A 26774-nucleotide genomic window follows, 5' to 3' on the forward strand; every position below is an offset into this window, starting at 1 on the left:
CTTATAGGAAGTCAAGTATGACTGTCTTAGAGGAAGTCAGCTATGGCTGTCTTACAGGAAGTCAGTTATGGCTGTCTTACAGGAAGTCAGCTATGCCTGTCTTAGAGGAAGTCAGCTATGACTGTCTTAGAGGAAGTCAAGTATGGCTGTCTTAGAGGAAGTCAGCTATGGCTGTCTTAGAGGAAGTCAGGTATGGCTGTCTTAGAGGAAGTCAGTTATGGCTGTCTTAGAGGAAGTCAGCTATGGCTGTCTTACAGGAAGTCAGTTATGGCTGTCTTACAGGAAGTCAGCTATGACTGTCTTACAGGAAGTCAGGTATGGCTGTCTTAGAGGAAGTCAGCTATGGCTGTCTTACAGAAAATCAGCTATGCCTGTCTTAACAGGAAGTCAGCTATGACTGTCTTACAGGAAGTCAGTTATGGCTGTCTTACAGGAAGTCAGCTATGACTGTCTTACAGGAAGTCAGGTATGGCTGTCTTAGAGGAAGTCAGTTATGGCTGTCTTACAGGAAGTCAGCTATGGCTGTCTTACAGGAAGTCAGTTATGGCTGTCTTACAGGAAGTCAGCTATGGCTGTCTTAGAGGAGTCAGCTATGCTGTCTTAGAGGAAGTCAGCTATGGCTGTCTAAGTCACTATGGCTGTCTTAGAGGCATAGCTATGGCTGTCTTAGAGGAAGTCAGTTATGACTGTCTTAGAGGAAGTCAGCTATGACTGTCTTACAGGAAGTCAAGTATGGCTGTCTTAGAGGAAGTCAGCTATGGCTGTCTTAGAGGAAGTCAGCTATGGCTGTCTTAGAGGAAGTCAGCTATGGCTGTCTTAGAGGAAGTCAGCTATGGCTGTCTTAGAGGAAGTCAGCTATGGCTGTCTTAGAGGAAGTCAGCTATGGCTGTCTTAGAGGAAGTCAGCTATGACTGTCTTAGAGGAAGTCAGCTATGCCTGTCTTAGAGGAAGTCAGCTATGGCTGTCTTAGAGGAAGTCAGCTATGGCTGTCTTAGAGGAAGTCAGTATGGCGTTCTTAGAGGAAGTCAGCTATGGCTGTCTTAGAGGAAGTCAGTATGTAGCTGTCTTAGAGGAAGTCAGCTATGCCTGTCTTAGAGGGAAGTCAGCTATGCCTGTCTTAGAGGAAGTCAGCTATGGCTGTCTTAGAGGAAGTCAGTTATGGCTGTCTTAGAGGAAGTCAGCTATGACTGTCTTAGAGGAAGTCAGCTATGCCTGTCTTAGAGGAAGTCAGCTATGACTGTCTTAGAGGAAGTCAAGTATGGCTGTCTTAGAGGAAGTCAGCTATGACTGTCTTAGAGGAAGTCAAGTATGGCTGTCTTAGAGGAAGTCAGCTATGGCTGTCTTAGAGGAAGTCAGCTATGGCTGTCTTACAGAAACTTAGCTATGACTGTCTTACAGGAAGTCAGGCATGCTGTCTTAGAGGAAGTCAGGTATGGCTGTCTTACAGGAAGTCAGCTATAGCTGTCTTACCAGGAAGTCAGGTATGGCTGTCTTACAGGAAGTCAGCTATGGCTGTCTTACAGGTTGTGCCTTCAGGATTTGATGCATAATGAGATTTGAAGTTTATAAGGAAGAAGAAATAAGAATGAGTTGTGTCCTGGGCAACTGGTAAATAATTGCAAGAAGGTTAGATCATAAAAATGGCTCTGGTTTTAAAATGTTACGCTAAAAGTGTACATTGTTAGGCAAGTAGGGTGCTTGCATCACTTTCTTTTTCAGTGAGAAGAGTAAGTAAAGTCACCTGTTGAGAGGAGGAGAGAGCATTGGAACATTTTAAAAAAAAAAAAAAAAGGCAAAAAAAAAAGGCAGGAGAGTCAATGGTGAAGGTGGGCCCAGCAAGATCGGGGAGCCTGGCTCCACAGTGTCCTGGCTGATGAGGTCATATGCAAAGGAGTGACTGTAGTGATGGACCTTAGGTTCTGAACAAGGAAGGACAAGAGGGGAGCAGTGACAGAAATGGCAGTGCTGTGAGCCAGTGTCTGGCCAAGGAGATTAGAGCACAATAGACAAAAAGATTATAGAGAACATGGGCGAACAGAAGCGGGGACTTTCAGAGGTGGTGTGGTGGTCTGCTGAGGAAGAGAGGGGGTCAGAGGGCTAAAAGACTCCCAAGATCCACATATCGTAGCCCTGAGTGATGGCAAAGGTAGTGATAGGGAAAACCTGAGTCAGACAGCAACGTCTGCAATTGATGAAATGGAGTAAGCGTTGGGCGGTAAATGCCAGAGTCAGCCTGTGTTGTCCCATCGCTTGGGAAGAGTCGGCTGTTTGAGAAGGAGGCAGCAGGTCTGGAAGCTGAAGTAAGAATTACACAGAGGGGTTGAGGAGACAGGTCATTGGGAAAAGCCTCTGCAGTGTAGGCACGGGGACATAAGTTTGATCCCAAGAGGCCCTGGCAAAAGCCAGGTGTGGCACATGCTTGGCTCTCGGCTCTCAGAAGGCAGGTGGGTCTATAGAGCTCACTGGCGGGCCTTGATAAATGTCCAGAGACCTTGTCTCATAAAACAAGGTGGACAGCTCTTAAGGAACAATACCTGAGCCTGACCTTTGACTTTTCACCTACGTGACCACATGCACCCACACATATGAAAATACAAGAAAAGCAGGCTCTCACTGATCATCAAAGTGTAAGTCTATAGGACTAAAAGAGCCCTGTCTCAGGATTGGAGAGATGGCTCAGAGGTTAAGAGCACTGACCACTCTTCCAGAGGTCCTGAGTTCAATTCCCAGCTACCACATGGTGGCTCACAACCATCTATAATGAGATCTAATGCCCTCTTCTGGCCTGCAAGTGAACATGCAAGCAGAGCACTGTATGCATGATAGATAGCCAGACAGACAGACAGACAGACAGACCGACCGGCCAGCCAGTCCGTCCTGTCTGGTAGGACCACAGGGAAAGCAGATCTTCAGAGGATGCTGGGAGTTGCCTCTGTAGTCAGAGGCTGCAGGTCCACCCTGTGGGACAGCAGTAAAGCAGCCCTTGGAAATACAGAGGAACATTGCTGTGGACCAGGATGCCACCTCCAAAGAGTATTCTGACACCAGACACAAGGGACATCCTTACATCAGCAGGCAGTTCCCCACAGCTCTGGCCCTGCTGAGTGTCCTTCTGGGAACAGCAGCTCCGCCTTGGGATTCTCCCCACAGTCTGGTACAAATGCCAGCTGTCGTCCTGCAGACCAGCCACTGATCAGGTCCCCACAGCCTCCCCGGCCTGCTGCTCTGTCAGGGTGGACTAGGGGCTTGAGTGGAAGTCATTCCATAGGCAGACTGATGATTAGCTCTCTCAGTCACGCTCCCTTGTCTTTCTGGGTCAGCCCTGCACTAGAAGCTACCCAGGGTTCTACCAGGCTCTTCTTCACTGTAACAAAAGAGCAATGGTTTCCAGAAAATGCCAAGGAATTTAAGAGCTCGGTATCAGGAACAAGAGACTACTCAGCCTGTAAAACTTGGGTTTTGTTTGGTTTTTAAGGAGATGTGACAGGAACCAAATTCAAACACCAAACATTAAAACAAAGATTCTCCTATCACTTTTTCTCTCAGGAAATTACAAAAGATAACAATCTTTTATATCAGGAACTGGAATGTGTGTGTGTGTGTGTGTGTGTGTGTACATATATGTCGTGTATATAATTTATAAAAGATGTATAGATTGTTCTCCTACTGCACTACACCATGTAATCCCGGCTCAGGTTCGGTTCCTAGGACCTGCGTTCAGCCTTCTATAACCACCTGTAACTCCAGGTCCAGGAGATCTAGTGCTCTTGGCCCCCACAGACACGTGCACACATGTGTGTACATAAACCCACACAAGCACACAAATATATGCATTAATTAAAATAAATATTTAAAAATAATAAGTAAATGTTTACATTCTTTTTCTTTTTTTCAAGACAGGGTTTCTCTGTGTAGCCATGGCTGTCCTGCACTCACTTTATAGACCAGGCTGGGCTTGAACTCACAGTGATCCGCCTGCCTCTGCCTCCCGAGTGCTGGGATTAAAGGCGTGCGCCACCACGCCCGGCTCTGGTGTTTACATTCTTAGTACCTTACTTGGCATGGGATTTCCTACAACTGTTTTCTTGCTGGACTTCGTTCTTCTCTCTTTTCTCTGTCTTAGGCAGTATGAACCCTCCCTTGAAGGCAGCCTAATCAATCACGACATGATGCTAAGGCGACAGGAAGAAGAGATGGTGCAGTTGCAGGCCCGGGCTGCTCTCCGGCAGTCCCGCCTGAGTCTGTACCCGGGGGACACCATCAAGGCGTCCATGCTGGACATCTCTAGAGATTCACTGAGGGAAATCGCCCTGGAGACAGCCATGACCCAGAGAAAGCTAAGGGTAAGACTGCTTGCGGGCCATCGCGTCCACACATGCTCTCTGTGAGCCCTCGCTACACGTGGCGTATCACAAAGAACAGATTTTTTAGAAGATCTAGAAGTAGAAGGAATAACTAGTTGGGAAGAGGATGGGGTGGGAAGGCCGGACAGAGGAGGGTAATGGGTTGCGACTGGGGCCAGACTACATAGTCTGTATGTATGGGGGTGTCATTGTTGCTTATGATTAAATGTGATAATAAAAAGTCTTATTAGATGTCTTAAAGATGTGTGTGGGTGAATTGAGATTACGAATTAATTCTCATTGGGATTAAACATCTTTTTTACATTAAAGTCAGTATTTAGCTGCTTACATTACTTCATTTCCAAAATATCATTAGGTGGATTTGGACTGTCTTAACTATGCTTTTATGATTTATATTTGTTCCTAGGCACAGGGCCACCTGCCTGTAATCTCAGCACAGGGCCACCTGCCTGTAATCTCAGCACAGGGCCACCTGCCTGTAATCTCAGCACAGAGCCACCTGCCTGTAATCTCAGCACAGGGCTACATGCCTGTAATCTCAGCACAGGGCCACCTGCCTGTAATCTCAGCACAGGGCCACCTGCCTGTAATCTCAGGCTACAGCCTGTATCCACAGCCTGCCTGTAATCTCAGCACAGGGCCACCTGCCTGTAATCTCAGCACAGGGCTACATGCCTGTAATCTCAGCACAGGGCCACCTGCCTGTAATCTCAGCACAGGGCCACCTGCCTGTAATCTCAGCACAGGGCTACCTGCCTGTAATCTCAGCACAGGGCCACCTGCCGGTAATCTGTACACCCAAGAGACTGAGGCAGATATCATGACTTTGAGATTAGCCTGGGTAACAGAAACTCCATGGCCTGCACAGTGGGCTCACCCGAGCCTCTGCCGTCGATGTCAGTTCCACTGTGTTGCCCAGGCAAGGTGCAGCACCTGCCCTTCTGAGTGCTGCAGTGAGTGAGGGACAGGGTTCGCTCTCCTGTCCTCGTGCATTTGGGGCCAGTCTCCCAGCTACTACAGGTAACAAGAGGGGGAAGGCATCACACCCACCCCACCTCACAGTAGGTGGGTTGTGGGACCAGCTCTACTGTGATGCCCAGGCAAGGTGCAGGGCCTGCTCCAGGAGAAATATTTTTGAAAAAACAAAAACATGAATAACATACACATGCTCCTTGAGAGCAACTGGCTTTATTGAATATAACGGGGAGTTAACTTCTTAATAGTAAGAATCTTGTTAACCCACAAATCGAAATGAGTTACAGAGTTCAAAGCTAGTTCAGAACAGGAATGGTTTTAAGTGCATTCCACATTTTGTTTTGTTTTTTGTTTTTGTTTTTGTTTTTCAAGACAGGGTTTCTCTTTGTAGCTTTGGCTATCCCAGACTCACTTTGTAGACCAGGCTGGCCTCGAACTCACAGAGATCCACCTGCCTCTTCCTCCCCAGTGCTGGGATTAAAGTCATGCACCGCCACCATGCCTGGCTGCATTCCACGTTTCTGCTCAGCCATTCTCAGAATTTTGGCACTGATTCCCGTTTTCCATAAGATTCTATAATCATCCTCATCATCCTATGTATATGAGCGTTTTGCTTGCTTATACGTCTGCACCACATGCACACCTAATTCCTGTAGAGAAGCTAGAGCTACAGAAGATATGAGCTGCCCTGTGGGGGCGGAGCCTGAGCTGGGGCCTCTCTGCTCCTGACTGAGGAGCTGTCTGTCTCTCCAGCTGCACTGATTCTCTCAGAGACAACCACACTGAACTCCAAGCATTGGGTCCTCTCACTACAGTGTTCAAAGTTTAAGATTGACAGTAAAACATAACTAAATACACTTTAAGCTAAAATGGAAGAAATTTAATGAAAGTTTATCAGTTAAATATTCTAACCAACCTTGTGTCTAAATAAGGCGAGCAGGATGTCACACAGTATACTATGAGCTTCAAGTGTGACAGTTCTGAACAAGCATGGAGGGCACGCGCATGTACAGACCTTTTTTCCCTAAGCCTTAGTACCAGACGTCTGTAAAGCATGCTCCACTTCTGTTCTAAGCAAAACCCTTCACCAAAGGCTTCTACATTGCTTTCGTAGCACCTAGTTGTAATGTGTGATGTATTTTTACACTATTTTCCTTTCAAAGAAAGGCCTAGGATAAATAGTAAAAAGAATTCATTCCACCTATATTACTTGCAGAATTTCTTTGGCCCTGAGTTTGTGAAGATGACAATTGAGCCGTTTGTATCTTTGGATTTGCCGCGGTCTATTCTCGTAAGTAGTAACGCAGGCTTTTGCCCCTCTCAGAAAGTGAATTCTGAGGCAAGTCTACGTGCCAGAATGCTTCTTTCAATCAATGACGTCATTGCTTCCCTCAATTGTAGACCAAGAAGGGGAAGAATGAGGACCACCGGAGGAAAGTGAACGTGCTGCTCCTGAATGGGCAGAAGCTGGAGCTCACCTGTGACACCAAGACCGTATGCAAAGACGTCTTTGACATGGTCGTGGCTCACATTGGCTTAGTGGAGCATCACTTGTTTGCTCTTGCTACCCTCAAAGGTATCTTCCTGGCTTCAGGATGATCTGCACCCCTTACCATGCCAGGCTTCCTGGCTTCAGGATGATCTGCAGCCCTTACCATGCCAGGCTTCCTGGCTTCAGGATGACCTGCAGCCCTTACCATGCCAGGCTTCCTGGTTTCAGGATGATCTACACCCCTTACCATGCCAGGCTTCCTGGCTTCAGGATGATCTACACCCCTTACCATGCCAGGCTTCCTGGCTTCAGGATGATCTGCACCCCTTACCATGCCAGGCTTCCTGGCTTCAGGATGACCTGCAGCCCTTACCATGCCAGGCTTCCTGGCTTCAGGATGACCTGCAGCCCTTACCATGCCAGGCTTCCTGGCTTCAGGATGATCTACACCCCTTACCATGCCAGGCTTCCTGGCTTCAGGGTGATCTGCACCCCTTACCATGCCAGGCTTCCTGGCTTCAGGATGACCTGCAGCCCTTACCATGCCAGGCTTCCTGGCCTCAGGATGATCTGTGCCCCTTACCATGCCAGGCTTCCTGGCTTCAGGATGACCTGCAGCCCTTACCATGCCAGGCTTCCTGGCTTCAGGATGATCTACACCCCTTACCATGCCAGGCTTACTGGTTTCAGGATGATCTACACCCCTTACCATGCCAGGCTTCCTGGTTTCAGGATGATCTTGCAGCCCTTACCATGCCAGGCTTCCTGGCTTCAGGATGATCTGCAGCCCTTACTATTCAGGCCTCTCAGGATATCCCTTACCATGCAAGGCTTCTGCTTAGGATGACCTGCAGCCCTTACCATGCCAGGCTTCCTGGCCTCAGGATGATCTGCAGCCCCTTACCATGCCAGGCTTCCTGGCTTCAGGATGATCTACACCCCTTACCATGCCAGGCTTCATTTGGCAGGTCAGCTTTGAGAAACAGAGGGGAGTTAGGAACTTTCCCGGTTTCATTGTGTTTGTGAGGCTTCTACTGTATCTATGGAGATTTGTTGTTTAATGCTTGTGCCTTAAAAGCGAACTATTCATTCTGTAGAGTTAACCTGTTAAGTGTACAATTAGTACTCTTTTTTTTTTTTCCTTTAATCCTGGGTTAAAATTAAGAAAAGTGACCCCAGAGGGGTGGAAAAGCTGTGACCTAGGTCTAGGCCTTACTCACCCTCCTGCCAGAAAACTAACCTGGTAATATTGTCTACCAAAAGATATTTTTGAGACACATCTCTATGTGTTATTTCTTAAACATTTTGTACAAATCAGGCTTTGTAGAATAACCATTCAATTAGTTAATGATAGTTAATATTTAATAAGAACTGTGTTTTAATGTTTGCCTTCCAGGGATTTTCATTCCCATTTTGTCATTTGATTTTTATAACAGCTCTATAGCACAGGAGCCAGCATTATCCTGATCTTACATACAGGGAAATTGATGTCTGGGGTGGAAAAGTAATTTATTCACACAGGCAGTAAGGGATGTGGCCAGGAGCTGAGTCCAGGTCTGTCTGTCTGATCCTGGATTTGAAAAACCTGATCCCCGATGAACCCGGCCTCAGAGCCACCGCTGCACTTCCCGCAGACCTTGTTGTTTTTTTAATGCATTCAACAGAAATGAAGACATCAAAGGAGAGCTTCCCGTGCTTTCTGAGTGCCTTTCTCATTCTGTTTCAGAGAATGAATATTTCTTTGTTGATCCTGACTTAAAATTAACCAAAGTCGCCCCGGATGGATGGAAAGAGGAACCAAAGAAAAAGGGCAAAGCCGCCGTTGACTTTACTTTGTTTTTCCGAATTAAATTTTTCATGGATGATGTTAGTCTGATACAGTGAGTGCACAGGGGATTCTCTCTTGCTCTTTCTGGCCCTGCTCTGTTGCCCTCTAACCTACTGGCACTGAACCCCTCGATTTGGATCCCCAACCATTTCTTCGTTATTTAAAAGACACGCAGTAGTCTCTCTCCTACATTTTTTTGCTGCCACATTTTAGTTGCTAGCACTTACGATCAGATAACTACTCTATGGAAAATTCCACCAACAAACAGTTCTCATTCATTGTAAGTTCTGTGTAGTTCTGAGTGTTTTTGATGAAATCTATGTCACCCTTTCACACCCTGCCTAGGGCAGAAGTTGTCCCTCCATCCTGGGCCCCCGTGCCTGTACACCTTCTGCCATTAGTTGCTTAACTGCATCACGCTATCAGATCAGTGCCACTGCGGTGCTTGTGTTCACGCAACCTCTACTTGCTGGTGGTTCCAAAGCACAAGCATGGAGCCTGGCAGGCTGGGGAGCTGTGGTATCCCTGTGAGGGACGGGTGCTGTGGTGGGCATGGGAGGGGGGGCTGTGGTGACCATGGGGGGTGTGTGGTAGCCCTGGTAGGGAGGGGGGATGTGGTGGCCATGGGGGGAAGGGGGTGTACGGTGCTGCTGCTTCTAAATGAGCAGGTAAGAGTTCTTAACTTAGTAAGGAAGCAAGACACCCAGATCGCTGAGTTCTCTGTCATATGTGCTCACTCTCTGACTGCACCTAAACTGTGAGTCAGCCTTTATCCTGCAAATGTATGCTTGGGAAAATACAATGTACAGGCTCTGGAACTTTCCATAGCTTCAGGCTTCCACATAGCTCATGTAATATATTCCCTACAAGCCAAGGGTGATGTTAGTATCACCCTCAAACAATTTCTTTTTTAAAAAACATTTTTATTGAAAAAAAAACTAAACAATAAGTCTTAATCACACTTTTCCCCTCCCCCAGCTCCCCCACTGACTCAGCTCCATCCCCTTTCTCTCTCTTTAAAAAAAAACAAAAACAAAGCAAACGAGAGAAACAAACAAATAGCCCAAACAAAGAAAAATGAGACAAGACCTACAAAAATGCCTGAGTTGGTTTTGTGTTGGCCAACTATCTGGTCATGAGCCTAGTCGTCGGTGCAGTTGCTACACCCAGGGAGACTCCATTGGAGAAAACGAACTTTTGCTTTGCAGGCAGGTATCAATTGCACACAGCCTTTCAGTTAGTGGTAGGGGCCCGCGTCTAGCCCTCCTCTCAGCACTCGGACCCTGTCTGGCTTGAACCTGCGCAGCCCTGTGTGTGCCGCCTGTCTCTGTGATGCATACGTGTATCAACCCTCCCCTAAGTGTACAACACTGTTCCCTTGGGGTCATTCATCGCACAGTCTCCCACTTCTTCCTCCACGTAGCGCCCTGAGCCTTGAGGGCAGGGCTTGATGGACACATCCCCTTTTAGAACCGAGCACTCCAAAGTCTCTGGCCCATTGCCCAGCTGTGAGTCTCTGTGCTAGTTCCCATCCCCTACAAGGAAGAAGCGTCTCCGATGATGGCTAAATGCCTTAGAAAAGCTCAGTAACAACCGCAGTTAGAAATATGTTAGAAACCGTGAATATGATCAGAATCACCCCACAGCTCAACATCAAAAGTCAAGGTGTCTCTGTGCATCTGTGTTTCACCAGACACAAGCTCACCTGCCATCAGTATTACCTTCAGCTGCGGAGAGACATCCTGGAGGAGAGGGTGCACTGTGAGGATGAGGCATGCCTGCTCCTCGCATCCCTGGCTCTTCAGGCCGAGTACGGAGACTATCAGCCAGAGGTGGGCCTGCTTTCTTTGTCCGAGATGAGTTTTGTGTTGGTAGATTTGTTTCTTTGCTTTCCGTCTGTGTTTTGTTTCGTGTTGCCTTGCTGATGGGGATCCAAACCAGGGCACGCTGGCCAAGCGTTTTCCTCCGAGTTACGTCCTCAGCCTTTGTGCTGCTGCTCTTATCCTTAGAGAAATCATGTGTGGCTCACGGCACACAGCCCCGCTGAGCTACAGGTCGTAATCAATACACCAGACCCAAACAGCTCGTGAGCTAGAAGAGCCTGAGACAGCAGCTAAACGCATTGAAACCCGAACAATAAAATGATGGTAGGGCGGGGGGGGGGGGGGGGGGGGGGGGGCTGGGCAGCGGATACCCAAACCGCGCGATCACGTAGTGTGTGAGGCGCATTTTTCTGCTTAAAATAATCTTGTTTTGGAGTTTAGGGCTATCTAGCTCCAAACCCTCCATCCCTGTGTTCTGTGCAGCAGAGAAAGACTCAGCAGAGGAGGTATTGGTCAGTCCTGGGCTGGAGGACCCTGGTAGAGATCACAGTGTGAAAATCTGTTCGAAGCTTCATGTTCCTAAATGAAAGAGACGTAAGAGGAAGCAGGAAGAGGAAGAGACTGCCCACCCCCCCACACAGCACCCTTTGTTACCACGTTACTCCTTAGCTGTAAAGACACAAAGCCCTCAAATGCTTTCTCTTGAAACTTCTCAGTCAGTCCCGCTGTTCTACCTCACTGAAGAAGATGCACTCTGCAGAGAAAGGCGGAAGCGTTTTACCTCTCAGCAGAGACAAGAACTGTAAGACCAGAGAAGCAGGTTAGCGCCGGCCATAGGCAGGCAAGGTGAAGTGCTCACCGCAGCCCTCTTCTTCCTCCTAGGTTCATGGGGTGGCCTACTTTCGCCTGGAGCATTACTTGCCTGCCAGAGTGATGGAGAAACTTGACGTATCCTACATCAAGGAGGAGTTGCCCAAATTGCACAACACGTACGCAGGCGCCTCTGAGAAGGAGACAGAGCTAGAGTTCTTAAAGGTAAACGTGCAAGGTGGCCAGTGGTCCAAAGTTCAAGATGGGCAAGAGTTGGAGGACACATCTGAAAGCTGGGGTGGGGTGCAGTGCCTGCCCCATTGCAGCCTCTGCCTGCTTGGTTCCTGCCTGCAACCACAGCACTGTAATTCTTGCTTGTGAAAGAGAAAACGAGCCTCAAAGAAAATATGATATTGCAAGGTCAGTGGCACTGCAGGGGGCAAAATTCCTCCCTGAACCTGTGTCTATCTGGTTATTAATGTCTTTATCCTGATCCGTTCTCTCAAAACACCAAGCTGCATCCTAAAGAAGAGAAGGCTGAGTCTGGTGACTGAGTAAATGTGAGCGGCAAGCCCCTGCCGGAGCTGGGACTGCTCACCCTTGTCCTTAGGATGGGGATGGGCCTCTGTCCCAAACGGTACTTAATTCAATAGATGCAAAGAGTCAGGAAAGGTTTTGCCATCAAGCTCCCTGTTAGCCTGCAGGTAAATGCAGTGTTTTTTTGATAGAAAGGATAGAATGAAGTGAGCTTTCCATATAGAAAACTTCTCTGTTACGAAGAGAAACTTGAGGGTGTTCTCCTGTCCCAGCAGCACAGGACGAGGATACCTTCGGATTGATGACCCTTGGGTAGGGAGCTGAGTTCTCAGTGCCACAGACATCGAGAAGGCCTCATTCACTGGCTAAGAACACCTTGAAAGTTGGGTTCTTGGTACAAATGCCGAAATGGTTTGCTGTGAGTCCACATTTAAAGTCAAGCTGTGAACTCGGTTTCCCGTAGCCATTGTGTTCAGTACTTGCAAGAACTAAGTAGCTGCGCTTATATTTTCAACCTCCTCGCAGGCAGCACAGGTCCTGCTGTTCCGCCTCAGCCACAGCCTTGTTCATCCGTTTCTGCCTTTTCCACCCTATCCTTTAGCATGGTTGAGAAGTGATGTGACCTTAGGATCTTTACAGATGACTTTTGGATTTATTTATTTTTATACTGCCTGTCTGTGTACACATGTGTGTGTGTATGTACACATGTACATACATACATGTGTATGAATGCTCATGTGAGTGCAGGTGTCCATGGAAACCACAGGCATTCCCTATGGAGCTGGAGTTATGGTTCACCATGAGTCACCCGACACAGGTGCTGGGAATCAGACTCCAGTCCTCTGCAAGAACCGTGTGAGATCTTAAGCACTGCACCATCTCTCCCTGCATTGTAGTTTTCGTGTGTCTCTCCTAACTGCTGCTTTCACTGGCCATTTTCTTAACCCTTTTTACAATTTCCTTCCCGTCTGCTCGCCTCTCATGATGTAGTGTGGCTGTCCCTCCTTAGGCAGGTGCACGCCTCACATATGCTTACTCCTCAGTTGGAACCTGTCCTTACATTTTGTCACCACCTTCTCATGACCAGGTTTGTAATTGTCACCACCATGACTTCTGGGCGTTTCTTTGGAGTAAACTTGCTGGTTCTTCTCATGTTTTTTGTGTCCCATCTTAGCACTCTCAGGCCTAATCCTCCTTCACAAACGTCTTTCGTGTTAGATCCGCTGTCTTTAGGCCTCGATGCCTTCTGTGTTCACCCACGCCCTGCCCCTCCCCTGTGCAGCACTGTGGACAGAAATGTACCACTCTGTATGTTCCAACAGGTCTGCCAGAGGCTGGTAGAATATGGAGTTCATTTTCACCGAGTGCACCCCGAAAAGAAGTCCCAGACAGGAATACTGCTAGGAGTCTGTTCCAAGGGTGTGCTTGTGTTTGAGGTTCACAATGGAGTCCGCGCGTTGGTCCTTCGCTTTCCTTGGAGGGAGACAAAAAAGATTTCCTTTTCAGTATGTCTATTTTAACTTCTTTTAATTGTGTTTTTAACTGGTATAACCAATTTTAATTGTAGCATGTTGGCTTATTGTGCAGAGTAAACCTCAGTATGATGTAAAGCCATTTTTCCTTTTCAGTTCTGTGTGGTTTTGCTGAGATTTTATTTGTCTGGTTTTTGGTTTTGTTTTGTTTTTCAAAGCATAGGATGCATTTCTAACTGGTTACATGCTCAATTAACCTGAGTTAAACTACAACCAAGCTGAACATTCAGGTACATGAAAACTTAGAGCCATAAGCTCTGGGTTAGCGAAAGCTCCTCATGTCTTTAAGACAGATGGTTTTCTCCTTCTGCTAAATGCTGTCAGCATCAGGAGTGCCTCTCATGGCGCCTGTCGTGTGAGCTCACAGGTCAATTGACCCTGAATTTTGTAAACAAGTCTCGTGACCTTCTGCAGTTTTAGATTTCAGTGTCCACTCTCTATGGTGATTAAAATTAGAAAGTTGGTTTTTAGGGGGAACTACATTTAAAAAGACTCGGGTTGCGAATGTGAACTGTCCAAGGATGGGCATGTCGCTGTATGGCCAGCCCCAGGGGTGAACACCTAAGATGGGCATGTCGCCATCCGGCAAGCCTCAGAGATGAACAAAACATGCGGAAGCATTTGGTTTCTAATAGTATTTGAGGATTGTTGATATTTGTGCTGACGAATACAGTGTTTGTAAGTATATAGAGGTTATGCTGGGTTCTGAATAAGATACCTTTAAAACGAGCTCCAGACCCAGTGGTTGGTGGTTCCCTGTGAGATGTAGACATCCCACTGAAGGCTGCCAGGAACTAATCCATTCTCCTGGAAAAGCCCAGAGTGGTGAAAGCAGGAAATTACCTGGGTTTCTTTTATTTTTTTCAAGTGCAAATGTAAGTAGACCAAGTATTGGGAGGAAACTTAAATAAACGTCGCCCTCTACCCATCTCAGCTCTCACACGAGTTTCCTTGGTGCATTTTTTTGTCCATTCAGTCAGCCCACAGAATCAAACATTCTTCTGCTTGATCTCAAGCTGGCACACCGTGTGCAGCGCCACCGTCCATAATTGCTCTGCGCCTCTCACCCCCCTCTCCTCTTTGCCTTGCACTGTTCATCACAGACCTGAGTCCTGCAACATGTGCACGGTTGTCTAAGTAGGTCCCACCTTCCATGTTAGTGATTTCTTTTATCAGTAGATTTACATGTGTGGGTTCTAGTGTCTTTGAGAACTACTTGGCAGTAGCTAAGTCATATCTTTATTAGAGGAAAAAAAAAATACCCAGAAGATTACTAGGTGTACCTATAAAGAAGATTCTGGTTTGATGTTGCTGTGGTTTTAACCTATTTTTAAAATTGTGGGCTTCATTTTTAACAAAGGGAAACCGGGTTCAGTCCCAGAGAGTCATGAACAGCATGAAGTTCTACCTAGAACTTAGGAATGTCACTCTAGGGGCTGGAGAGACGGCTCATGTAAACATGTAATATAAAAATATTATGATCTTTTAAAATTCATTTCAGTTTGGGAGGAACACGTTCAAAATACATACATCCATAAATACTGCCTTACATAACCTTGGATACTTTTTTTAAAAGTACTTATTTGATTAGGGTGTGGTGGTGTATGCCTTTAATCCCTGCACTTGTGAGGCAGAGGTGGGTGGATCACTATGAGTTCGAGGCCAGCCTAATCTACAAAGTGGGTTTAGGACAGCCAAGGCTACACAGAGAAACCTTGTCTTGAAAAACTGAAAAAAATATATATTTGTTTTTATTTTATTCCTATGGGTATTGCGCCTACATGTATATCTGCACCACTGGTGTGTTCTGGCTGTGGAGACCAGAAGAGGGTGTTGGCTGCTAAAATCTGGGTCCTCCAGAAAAGCATCCACTGTCCTTAGCCACTTAGCCATCTCTCCAGCCCCTGGATAATATTTAAAGTTTCCCTTGATGATGAATGGAGCACCATGTGATTTAAGCTGCAATTGCTGAAAGTGGTAGCTAGTGCTAATTTGTTTATCAAATGTCTCTTATAGAATTATAGTTCCTGTACTTATATGTGGTATCAGTTAAAAGGGACTCATCCTAATAACTGGAAATACCATATCTCTACTTACTGATCATAGGTTAAAATTTTTGATCATCTAAAAAGTCATAGGAAAACTTCCTAATTACTGATACCTCTGATTAATATTATAGAAAAAGAAAATCACATTACAAAACACATCAGATGGAATCAAGCATGCGTTCCAGACAGACAGCAGCAAGGCGTGCCAGTACCTGCTGCAGCTGTGTTCCTCCCAGCACAAGTTCCAGCTGCAGATGAGGGCGCGGCAGAGCAACCAAGACGCCCAGGACATTGGTGAGGGGAAGTGGGCTGCTTCACGAGACTCCAGGACGTACCCATGGTTTTCGCCACAGATTTTTTAAAAGAAACTCAGAAAGTGTTTAGGGTGCAAACTTACAGGGTGTCTCTTTGTTAAAAGTCTGTTTAGTCTGTAAAGTTATCAAATCAGCTTCCTGGTCTCTTGGAAAACAGCACTGCAGATCACCACAGGCTCTGCAAAAAGTGTTTAGAAGGCTTAAGCATGTTTTAGGCTATAGCAATGAAATGATAATATGCAGTAAGGTCTTTGAATATTTTATTTCATATGTGTGGGTGTTTTGCCTGATTGTGTGCAGGGCCCTCAGAAGAGAGTCTCAGGTCCCCTGGAACTGTAGTTGCAGATGACCGTGAACCATCCTGCATGTTGGGAACCAAACCTGGGTCCTGTGGAAGGGCAGCTAGTGCTCTTAGCTGCTGAACCATCTGAGCAGCTCATACCACGTGGGCTCTAGGATCCACATAACTTACAAGAGGAAGGTCTGAGACAGACAGCCGACTTGGATTCGAAAGACAAATGCCTACATAGTTTGGAGATTAGTGTGGGAAAGATCATACAGAAACAAACAAGGAGGCCAAGTGGCATCCGGTAGTGCAGTCAGGCAAGCGCATGGCACATTTACCATTGCTAGTCCTCTTTGGGATCATTGCAGTCTGGAGACTGTGATAAGTAGCCATGGCAACCAGGACAGAGTTTTCAGCTGCAAAAACAATCCAGCCCTGCACAGAAGTCTCTCAGACAGAGCTCCTGCTGCACAAGTTGAGGTTAAAGAGTCTTGAAATTGCTTCTTTCTAGTAAATCCTACAGACTTAGGTGAGTCGCTCTGAGGTATGTGAGTTAAAGTTCAATAACATACAGGGTGACCCACATTTCTGAATTCTCTGGAACTTTCTCGTTCTGAAGTGTTAGAGAAAAGGTTTCCCTACAGCATGGGGTGGGGATGACAACTTAACCAGATGCTGGCCTCTCAGGAAAAGTGGAGACCATGTGTTCCCCTGAGGTGGAGAGCTGGGGCCTGTGTGAACCTGTAAAGTCACAATTTTTGGAAGTTGGATCTCCAGAGTTTTAACTGAGTTTCCTCATGAATACTTTTTAAAAATATGATAGTCATGACTATTAGCACATTACCTTTTATTTTCCTAACTTGCTCTGCTAAAGATGGTGTGTGCTTTTATATATGCATATATGTATTTTTTAAAATATTTATTTGTTTATTACATATACAGTGCTCTGCCTGCATGTTCATCTGCAGGCCAGAGGAGGGCATCAGATTACGTTATAGATGGCTGTGAGCCACCATGTGGTTGCTGGGAATTGAACTCAGGACCTTTGGAAGAGCAGTCAGTGCTCTTAACCGCTGAGCCATCTCTCCAGCCCCTCTTTTATATATTTTTAAGGTACAACAAAGTAGCAAACCTATTAAAGCTGTCAGCATTCCTACTTGGCTCATGTTCAACACAAACCATGTTTGAGCAATGAGATCGGACCTTTCTCAGTGTGATGCAGTAAGGAGAATCAGAAGATACAGGTGTGAGACTGGTCCTTGCTCAGAGCTTCACATGAAGTACAGCGTGGTTGTCCCCCATCCAGATTTTAAGGAGGACCAGAAATGTTTCAGATTTTTAAGTTTTTAAGAGTTTGGAATACCTACACATACATAAGGAAATCTGTGTGTCTCATCCTCACCTTCCACACGTGAGCCTGCAGGTGATTTGTTTGTTTGTTTGTTTTGTATTTCGAGACAGGGTTTCTCTGTGTAGCCCTGGCTTTCCTGGACTCACTTTGTAGACCAGGCTGGCCTTGAACTCACAGCGCTGTCTGCCGCTGCCTCCTGAGTGCTGGGATTAAAGGCGTGCACCACCATGCCTGGCTTGCCTGCAGACAATTTTATATACTATTTTTTTGTGTTCTGACTGAGCCCTGTCAAGTGAAGTGAGTTTCCGTGTGAAATGGCTGGTCATGAGAGGAATGTTTGACCTATAGTCATGCCTGATCATCACTGGAAGTAAATCTTCATGTTTAAGCCAGACGTTACAGACTCGCAAGCTTCAGGCGCACCACACAAGTTCTCCGTCTTAGTTCCTCCGTCTGTAAACTTACTGTCACAGCGATAATCCCCATACCAGAAGGTTGTTAAGTTAATTCGTACCCGTAAAGCACTTTAAGCACAGCCAGTGGACCAGGGTTGAGGACACACGTGGGAGCCTGGGTTCAGGCCTCCCACAGTTTCACCACTTTCCTCTGCTGCTAATGAGCAATAGTGATGTCACTCTAACAACCCTCAAAGGAACTGTGCCCCCACTTCGAGTTGGGTTAGAAATAGCCATGTACTTGTTTACCCACACTAGCTAAACAAGTGAGAATTACTGCTGTAATCCATGGAAGGCTGTAGGACTAGCACACGTATGTTACCTGCTAATATTGGAGAATGTTAATTCTGTAAAGAACCCAAGCGGCCAGAGTCTCAGTTTTACTAATAAGGAAGTAGGTTCAGAGTAGAAACAGTGTAGGGTGTAACATTGTCTTCTCGCTCCTAGCAGTGCTAATCCTGTTTTCAGAGTTTACATACAGCTAATTTCCATGGAATGAAGGAATACATAAACAATTGAGCTCTTACTGTTAGGAAGTAAGTGTAAGGAGTAACAGAATAAATGAAGTTATCCTCAGACTAGCCTTCGGGAAGGTCAGCTGAGGAGACGGCGCAGGAGCAGCACCTGCAGATTAGAAGGTGTAGGTTGCGAGCCGCATGCAGCTAGCAGGGCTGTAAGCTTCAGTCTGGACCACAGCACTGGCATTAGACTCCGGATCCTGCTGTCTTTAGCTGTTATACTTGCTGAACTACGTTCCAGGTAGAAGGCAGTGGGGCCGGTTTGATCAGCCAGCACGTGCGCTCATGTCCTGCGACGGAGGTGGTACGTTGTGGGTGGCTTTGAGGGGGCAGTCCTTGCTATGCTCAGACGACAAAGGCCAAGCTGAAGTGGTTGCCCTTGTTGCTGCCGGATTTTGGGTGTTGAGGTGTTGGCTATCTTTGAGTTGACTGTTTGCTGTGTACCCTCTCATGGTAACAGAAGCACAGCAGTGTTCTCCGCTCTAGTGAACACACACTATGTTTAAGATGATTCTGGGAATCCTTGGATACAAGTGAAGATCTTGAGCTGCACTTCCCCCGTGAGAGGGGCCGTTAATTCGGGGCCCTAGTGACTGTTAATTCGGGGCGCACTTTGATGCAGGAATACTAAACTCTCAGTGCCTTTCTACCTGTCGTTCTCCCGAAGTGAGATACTGTTAATCTTCTAGGCAAGAGAAGATAAGTGAAATGGAACCTTACTACACTTCACTGCAAACAGACTGCACCCCCTATCTTGCTAGTTACAGTGGGGCCCCGCGAGTGCCTTGTGCCCCAGCTTGCCTAGTTCAGAAATGACAGAACCCTCCAGAACTCTGTTCCTCGGTCATTTGCATGAGACACAGTAGTGTTGCTCACAGCTTCAAATGTCAAACACTGCTCTGATGGTATGGAATATCCAAGGGCTTGACCAAATTTAACTTCTAAATGCAAGGCTTTGGTCTTCATTTAGTAGCAGGTGAAATTTAAGCATAGACAATCCCACGCTTATAGACAGAAATCGAGGAGCCTGGAGCTCTTTGACTGCCCCTGGCTCTCGTGCCTCACTGAATCATAAGGTGGCAGAGATGGGAAGGTGGGGCTGGTGTAATAGTGTAATAACACAGAAGTTGTCCTAAAGGCTTTTTTGTTTGGCTTATAATAGCATTATTGGTCTATAGCTTACAAAAAATACAATTGTGATGCATTTGTGTGTGGCGTGTGTGTGTGGGTGTGTGTGTGTGTGTGTGTGTGTGTGGGGGGGATGTGTTTACTAAGTGGTAGATCATATTCCCAGTCTATAGTTTTTAAAAATATAGTAATCAAGGGCGTCTTCCTTGAGCAAAGCTTTCTTCTGCAGAGCTGCCTTTTCAGACATGGCAGCCCAGCCTGGTTCCATCTCCCCATTCCTAGTGTGCTGATATTTTAACAGAAACAGTATGAGGGTAAAAACTGTCTTTGTCAGTGTGGAAAGCCATAAGGAATTTGGGGTGTGTCGGCCTAAGACACAAACATCACAGGGTGAAAGAGAGTTAGTAGGTGAAGTAGGAAGTGTTCATGCTGAAGCTGGTGAAAGCTGAGAGGATGGAGCGAGGGATGCGCTGCGCTCAGGACCTTCTAACTCTTGCCTAAAGCCCTCAGTTGCCAGCTGTGAGAGCTGCAGGCAGCTGAGATGAGTAAAGCCCGCCTGCTGTGTTGCACCTGTTAAAGCAACTCTTCTCATTAGGGCACTGCGCTGTTTCCATCGTGTAAAGCAATCCTATTTCCTTGTAGAGAGAGCTTCGTTTAGGAGCCTGAACCTGCAAGCAGAGTCTGTTAGAGGATTTAATGTGGGCCGCGCAGTCAGCACTGGCAGTCTGGCCAGCAGCACCATCAACAAAGTGGCTGTCCGACCCCTGTCAGTTCAAGCTGAGATTCTGAAGAGGCTATCCACCTCAGAGCTGTCGCTTCACCAGCCATTGCAAAGTAGCTCGAAAGAGAAGAGAGACAAAGCCTCATGGGAGGAGCAGCCTAGAGCGATGAGCAAATCCTACCACGACCTCAGTCAGGCCTCTCTCTGTCCTCATCGGAAACAGGCCATTAACACGGAGTCCCTGCCACCAGCCTTTGTGGAGCTGGTGGGGAAACCATTGTACCCGACGGCAAGACCTGACACAGACTCACTGGCAGGACTCCCAAAGATTAATAAGTAAGAGCACAGTTGACTAACCCAAGTGGATGCTTGCAAATTCCACATGTCATGCGTTTGTTTTTGTTTAGACGTTTTTGTTCTTTTCACCATATTCTTTTTTACATTGACACCTTCCCCTCCCGCCTTCCTTTTCCCTCTGTAGTTCAAAGTCTGTTGCCAGTTTAAATAGAAGCCCCGAAAGAAGGACACATGAATCAGACTCACCCATTGAAGACCCTGGTCAAGCATATGCCATAGGTCAGCACTACCAAGCTTTCCTTTTTCTCCCATAGCTCGTGCTCCTAGTGAAATGAACAGACCACGTTAACTGTCAATCTGCTGCTGTGGAGTCTGTCCTCTGATTGCTCAGACTGTGAATACTAACATGACTTAACATACTTCAGGGTTAAAACCTGGTTGAACTTGGGATAGGTTCACGGCAGCAGGACTAACTTGCTTCCTAGAGTCAATGGGCTTCTTGGAGTACCTGGGCTTCCTGGAGTACCTGGGCTTCCTGGAGTACCTGGGCTTCCTGGAGTACCTGGGCCTTGCACACCACATTGCATTGCCTTGTCTTGCCTTCTCCCCTGCAAGTCTGTGTGAGTGGGCTCTGATAGAGCTATATTTTCTTTCTGAAAGATAAATCTTGGCCTCTTTTAGCTTAAAAGCAATAGAATGGCCCCAAACCCTCAGATCACTCTATGAAACCACTATGGTTGGTAGGTGACAATTTTTAATTGGTTTGAGGCTCTTTGGGTTTTTGTTCTTGTTGTTGTTGTTGTTGTTGTTGTTTCGTTTTCAGATTTTACCAGCTTGTTGCTTGGGGCCTACTAATTAGCTAGGTGTTGAAATTGTATGCCTCTGGGTGCAGTGATGTACTCCTGTAATCCCAGTACTGAAGGAGACTAGGTCAGAAGGTGGTGAGTTCAAGACCAACATAGCAAGACCCTGTACTCATCAGAGAGTGGAGGTTGTATATATGGAAGTGCACGTGCCCCTGTGTGTATACCGGGCCCATCACTTTAAGTTGAACAGTTCCTTGCCTTGTGCTTCTTAAAAGGGACATCCAGCAAGGAAAGTTAAGTTACTGCTCAGAATGTGAGCGGCTGAGGAGACAGGGAAACAGGGCGCCCTCCTATTGTGTCACCAGATCCCACTGACATCTCTCCGTAGACTTGGAGTTGAGCCCTAGTTATCTGAAGTCAAAACTTAATTTTCATTTTGTAGTTGGATTGGGGATATGTAAAATAAGTGACATGGCAGGAGGACTGTACACTGGGGAGCAGCATGGCGCTGTGGGTGAAGACTTTCTCGCCTTTCGGGGGTTACTCTGTATCAGTTGAAATTGAGTCCATGGGGAAAGCCTGAAGCAGACGGAAGGCAGGATCTCATCCCGTATGGTAACGCCATATTGAAAGTTAGGGTAGAGACACTGATCAGCATTTTAGGAAATGATTTTCAGAACATGCTTACATACAGTGAGATCTCACCAACTGTAGGCTTATCCCATTAGGAAGGCTTTGTTCTACATGCAAAACCTGTTGTACACCAAGAGAGTCACAGCTGTTCCATAGGAACGCCTGGGTGGCCTCCTGTGGAGGTGTGTGGCACACAATCAGTGCCAGCACCTGTGAGGTGCAAGCAGCAGGGTCAAGACCTTACGGCCAGCCTCAACCTGTGTATTTTCTGAATTAAATTTTATTTTATCCATTCTCATTGAATATTAGATTTTCTTTTAACATTTTGACAACTGTTTTTGATACTCATTTCATTATAAATATTTAACATTTGATGTGTGTGACTGTCATCATCAGAAACAGCACATTTGAGTTTAAATTTATGAGCCAAAACAAGTAAATGTGACTAATTAATATTTAAAGATAGTGAGTGTGCCCTTTGTGGTAAGACATTTCTCTCAATGCAAATCAAAGAAAACAGAGCTGTCTTACTGCTTCATTGATTTGTGTGTGTGTGTGTGTGTGTGTGTGAATTTTTCAGAAAAAAAATTAATTGTTAGTTTGTGGCCATTTTATAAATTGTCTGATAATTTACTTTATACAGCAGGAGTGAGTTTGCATAGTTCTGGGAAACCTTCACCCCAAGCTCGTTTTAAAGACAATGGTAGGTTACAAACATGCTCCCTGGCTTGCCTCATATCCTTTCTCTTTTCTCGTGTCTTACATAATGATCTGGCCCTAAGTGTGGAGACGCTTCATTCCATGCCAAGAACTTAGGCCTCACAGCATCCGGCACTGACAAAGGGGAGGGCGGTGCTTGGAAGGCTAAGGTGGTAGTTGGGGGAGAGATAATTTTTGAGGTAATTTGAAGGGTATGCTTGAGCTAAGTACTTTGTTGTTGGTTTTTTCCAAATGCCGAGGATTGTACTCAAGGCCTCACAAGAGGTGGATTTCCTCATAAAGAACAGCAGAGATGAGCATTTCAGATCTAGGGCACAGTTTAGTTAGAGAGGTGGAAACACAAGCAAGGACAGTGTGAGGAGTGTTGGTGCCAAAGCAAGCAGGCGGGCCAGCATGAGGTTGTAGGGCACCGTGGGGCCAGTGCTGAGTCTTCTCCTATTAGCAGCAAAACTCAAGGCTTCAAAAGTGACTCTCTCAACTTAGAGCCTAAGAGATGAATCCGGAGGAGGAAGGCCAGGTGTGGACAGCCAGTTGAGTCTGTATTTAGATTTTTAATGCTTTAAATTTAAAGTGTTTTTATATCTTATTTGCTCTTTCGAACAGCTTTATAGGTAGGAAAAATTCCATCATTATCTGTCTATACATGGTTTTGCTCCAAGTCTTACCCTTAAATCCTGAAGGCTGAAGTAGTCAAAGGCTGATGAGAGCGAAGCAGGTTTGTAGTAAAAGTGACGTCACTGGGCCTGGAGAGATGGCTCAGCGGTCAAACACTTGCTCTTGCAGAGGAGCTAGATTTGTCCCACTCACCCACACGGTGGCTCACAAAGGCCGGTAACTCCAACTTCAAGGGATCTGATACCCTTTTCTGGGCTCTGTGGCCACCTATACTCCCATATAAATGCCCACAGACAGGCACACGGGTACATAATTTAAAATAATAAACAAGGATGTAGATAAATTTGATAACTGAATTTAGTTCTGATTTTCCTGATAGTAGAGCCAAAAAAGGAAATTATGAGGTAAGGCTGAGCCATATAGTATTGGTGAGTTTGTACTTAAGTTTCATTCGCCAATTGAAATAAAAATACTGATAATTCAGGAGAATAAAATTTGTGTTGCAGGTAAAATTGTTTCAAAAATTGTAACTACCAATGCTGTTATAAATACTCAGGGGAAATGAAGAAGGGGCTGGGGTCTTGTTTGTATTTTTCATCCCCATTACCAACCTCAGAAAAGCTGAAGGCGTGTCACAGAGTCACACTCAGTGAGCTGTGCACTGCCAGGGTCAGGCTGTTTCAGTAAGCTTGTGCACGGCCAGGGTCGTCAGGCTTTTTACGTGGACTGGGTTTTGATCAGCCGCTCAGCACACGTAATTTCACTATTGACATGTCCATGTGGTGATCATGTGGATTAGCATGAACCCTGCAGGCTTACCGTACCTTTACACCATTCTAAGACTTCCTTTTACTTCTCATGGTGAGCGCTAAGGCTACTTCCTTTTCACAAATGAGAAACCAGAGGTAAGCTCTGCAGAGGGCGGCACAGCTGGAGAGCAGGGCAGTCGGGGACCAGACCAGAGTCTGATAGACCAAGCTCCCGTCCACAGTGCAGTTCAGACCCCTCTCGGCATGATACTGAGAACCATTAGCAGTCGGGCACCTCCCTGCCAGGCTTCAGGAAGGGTTACTAATAATCGATGCATGTGCTTTGACTTAAACTCTTACAGACAAGAGTATGAATTTGGGCCAGGCGAGGTGGCACACGCCTATAATCCCCAAGCTCAGGGAGGCAGAGGCAGGCGGATCTCTGTGACTTGGAGGCCAGCCTGGTCTGCAAAGTGAGTCCAGGCCAGCCAGGACTACACAGAGAAACCCTGACTCAAAACCAAACCAAACAACAATAACAAAAAAGGAAGTTATTCTGGTCCAGAGTAATATAGTGCAGGCCCTGATATTAATTTTATCCTATTTCAGTGCTAATTATCATCCTATGGCCAGCCTTGTTTTGTTTTGTTTTTTAGTTTTCTGAGACAGGGTGTTATCTGTGTTATCTTAGTAGTCCTACCTAGGCTTGCTTCATTCTGTGGATTGTGTGCATCCAATGGGTGTGGTCCCAGCCATCTTAGCCAACATGTGCTAACACAGAGAGTAAAAGACAGATTTTCTTATCATAGCGGAACAGAGCCGAGCACATTGGCGCACACCTTTAATCCCAACACTTGGGAGGCAGAGGCAGGTGAAAATCACTGTGAGTTCAAGGCCAGCTTGGTCTTGTGAGTTCCATCTCCACCATGGCTACATAGTAAAAGCCTGTCTCAAAACAAATAAACAAACAACAGCACAGTGATGACAAGAGCCTGGTTTTATACCAATATGGTGCCACTGTCTCATCAGCCCCAAGATTTGAAGTAGGGCCTTGTCCCTGGAGAACACTGCCTACAGAGTAGCCGGCTAAATGACCCTGCTGAAGTCACGGTCAGGCATCCTTGAATAAGGAAGCTCTGTTGCTTCTAGTTAGGGAGGATGTGAGCAGGCGTGCACAGACACACACATTCGTGCACGCACACACTCAACGTGCACACACACTCACACCCTACTGACCAGGTAAGTGTTACAAATAGCCCCGTTGACAACCTACTGGAAGTAGAAATGAAGAAGCTTCCTGCCTTGTTCTTTAAAGGAACACTTAGTGGCTCCTCACAGATCCCTCATAAGACCATGCACGGGACAGAAAGACTGTAGCCAGCTGGACTATTCCTTCACCGCTGTGAGCAAGGTTCTCATGGAAAGCCTAGCAGCAAAACGCCTCTTTAAAGCTACAGTAAACGAGAGAGTGACTACATTTCCCCCAGTCTGATTTTCATTGTATTTTATCCTGTTCATACTTCCAGGGAATTTGCTTTTCTACTAACTGCATGCATTTGGACTTACCAAGTACCATGGGATAATGAATTCCGCCAGTTTCTAAATATCCACCCTCCTGTGCACTGAGAGTTTCAATCTGAAGCATGGGGAGGGGTGGGTGGAAAATTCAAAGCCACTGTCACCATTTAACCACTTTACAGTACACTTTTATTATATATGTTTTTTCTTACTTTCTTAATTACTTTTTGATTTTAGTTACTAACATGGCCTTTCATTTGCTTTATTTCTTATGGGTCTTGTTCTGTGTTGTTTTATGTTTATTCCAGCTGAAAACTAAAGCTCATTGCCTGTTTTAGGAAAAAAATAATTGAGAATGTGTAGCTACGGTTATAAAAGCTGCTCATGAAACGCCTGGGGCTCCTCTTAGGACCACCTGTTTCAGACTGGTCCTCACAGCCTTATCCAGTGACATTCTGTGTGACGTCATCAGGAAGTCATTGGCTAGCACATTACAACCTCTGTTACCAATGACCAATGAGGTCGAGTTGGAAACGGGTGTGTGAGCTACAGAGAGCATCAAATGTGTATTAAGATGGCCCTTAAAGGCACAAGGCCAAGTTCACTGCTGACAGCAAATAAGGAATATTATTTTGTCGGGGTAAAATAATGCATTTCTAGACCTTGAAATGTACTTTTTATTACATCAATACATATTGTGGTCAGTTACTAGCATATTAACACTAATTTAAGTCCATGCATGGTGTTAAATGTTGAAGCGTACAGGAAAAAAAAAAAAAAAGGTCTGCGTTGAGAGTGGTTTTGGTTATTAGAAAATAAATATGGAGGTTTAAAGAAAATCTGTTCTATGATTTAGTGAAGATTGAGGGGGTTTGTTTGGTTTTTAAAAAGACATCAATATGCTTAAGAATAATATAGACTTAAATTTGAAAATTCAGTGTATAAAAACCTATTTCTAAGTGTTAAAATTTACCACCATGACCACTTTCATACACAGACCAGTTTACTCCGTCAAGTTGCAGGTCCATGTTAACAACTCATTTGCGTGTGAGCATGCCTGTGTGTGTCTGCATGCATGTGTGCTTATATGTTTGTACATATGTGCGCTTGAATTGTTGAATATATTTGATTAATGTGGCAATTAAGTGTTCTACCTGCTGTTTTAATTAAGATTTTTTTCAAATGATTAAAAAGAGTTAAGGAGAAATTAGAAAAAGCAAATTGTAGTTGAGATGTTGAAATTCGTTTAGATAA

General features: G+C 45.8%; 1 protein-coding gene and 1 long non-coding RNA gene across 3 annotated transcripts in view; one reads left to right on the plus strand and one right to left on the minus strand.

Moving 5' to 3' along the window:
* Positions 1 to 26774, plus strand: part of Ptpn13 (protein tyrosine phosphatase non-receptor type 13) — a 117453-nt gene that overhangs the window by 50993 nt on the left and 39686 nt on the right. Inside the window, 11 exon segments of the mRNA XM_051170873.1 lie at positions 4124 to 4343; positions 6556 to 6630; positions 6741 to 6915; positions 8558 to 8711; positions 10353 to 10491; positions 11365 to 11517; positions 13152 to 13334; positions 15541 to 15703; positions 20104 to 20518; positions 20664 to 20758; positions 22565 to 22621. Coding sequence (XP_051026830.1) covers positions 4124 to 4343; positions 6556 to 6630; positions 6741 to 6915; positions 8558 to 8711; positions 10353 to 10491; positions 11365 to 11517; positions 13152 to 13334; positions 15541 to 15703; positions 20104 to 20518; positions 20664 to 20758; positions 22565 to 22621 — 1829 coding nt within the window.
* Positions 6920 to 7728, minus strand: LOC127211047 (uncharacterized). Of its 2 annotated transcripts, XR_007833351.1 has the most exons (4): positions 7680 to 7728; positions 7444 to 7485; positions 7192 to 7275; positions 6920 to 6981 (listed from the first exon to the last, which is right to left on the minus strand). It is a non-coding gene; the product is annotated as an uncharacterized LOC127211047 (long non-coding RNA). The 2 variants fall into 2 exon arrangements; XR_007833350.1 differs by lacking the exon at positions 7680 to 7728 and having other exon boundaries at positions 7444 to 7532.

This window comes from Acomys russatus, chromosome 28, assembly GCF_903995435.1.
Source record: "Acomys russatus chromosome 28, mAcoRus1.1, whole genome shotgun sequence".
Taxonomy (NCBI): Eukaryota; Metazoa; Chordata; class Mammalia; order Rodentia; family Muridae; genus Acomys; species Acomys russatus.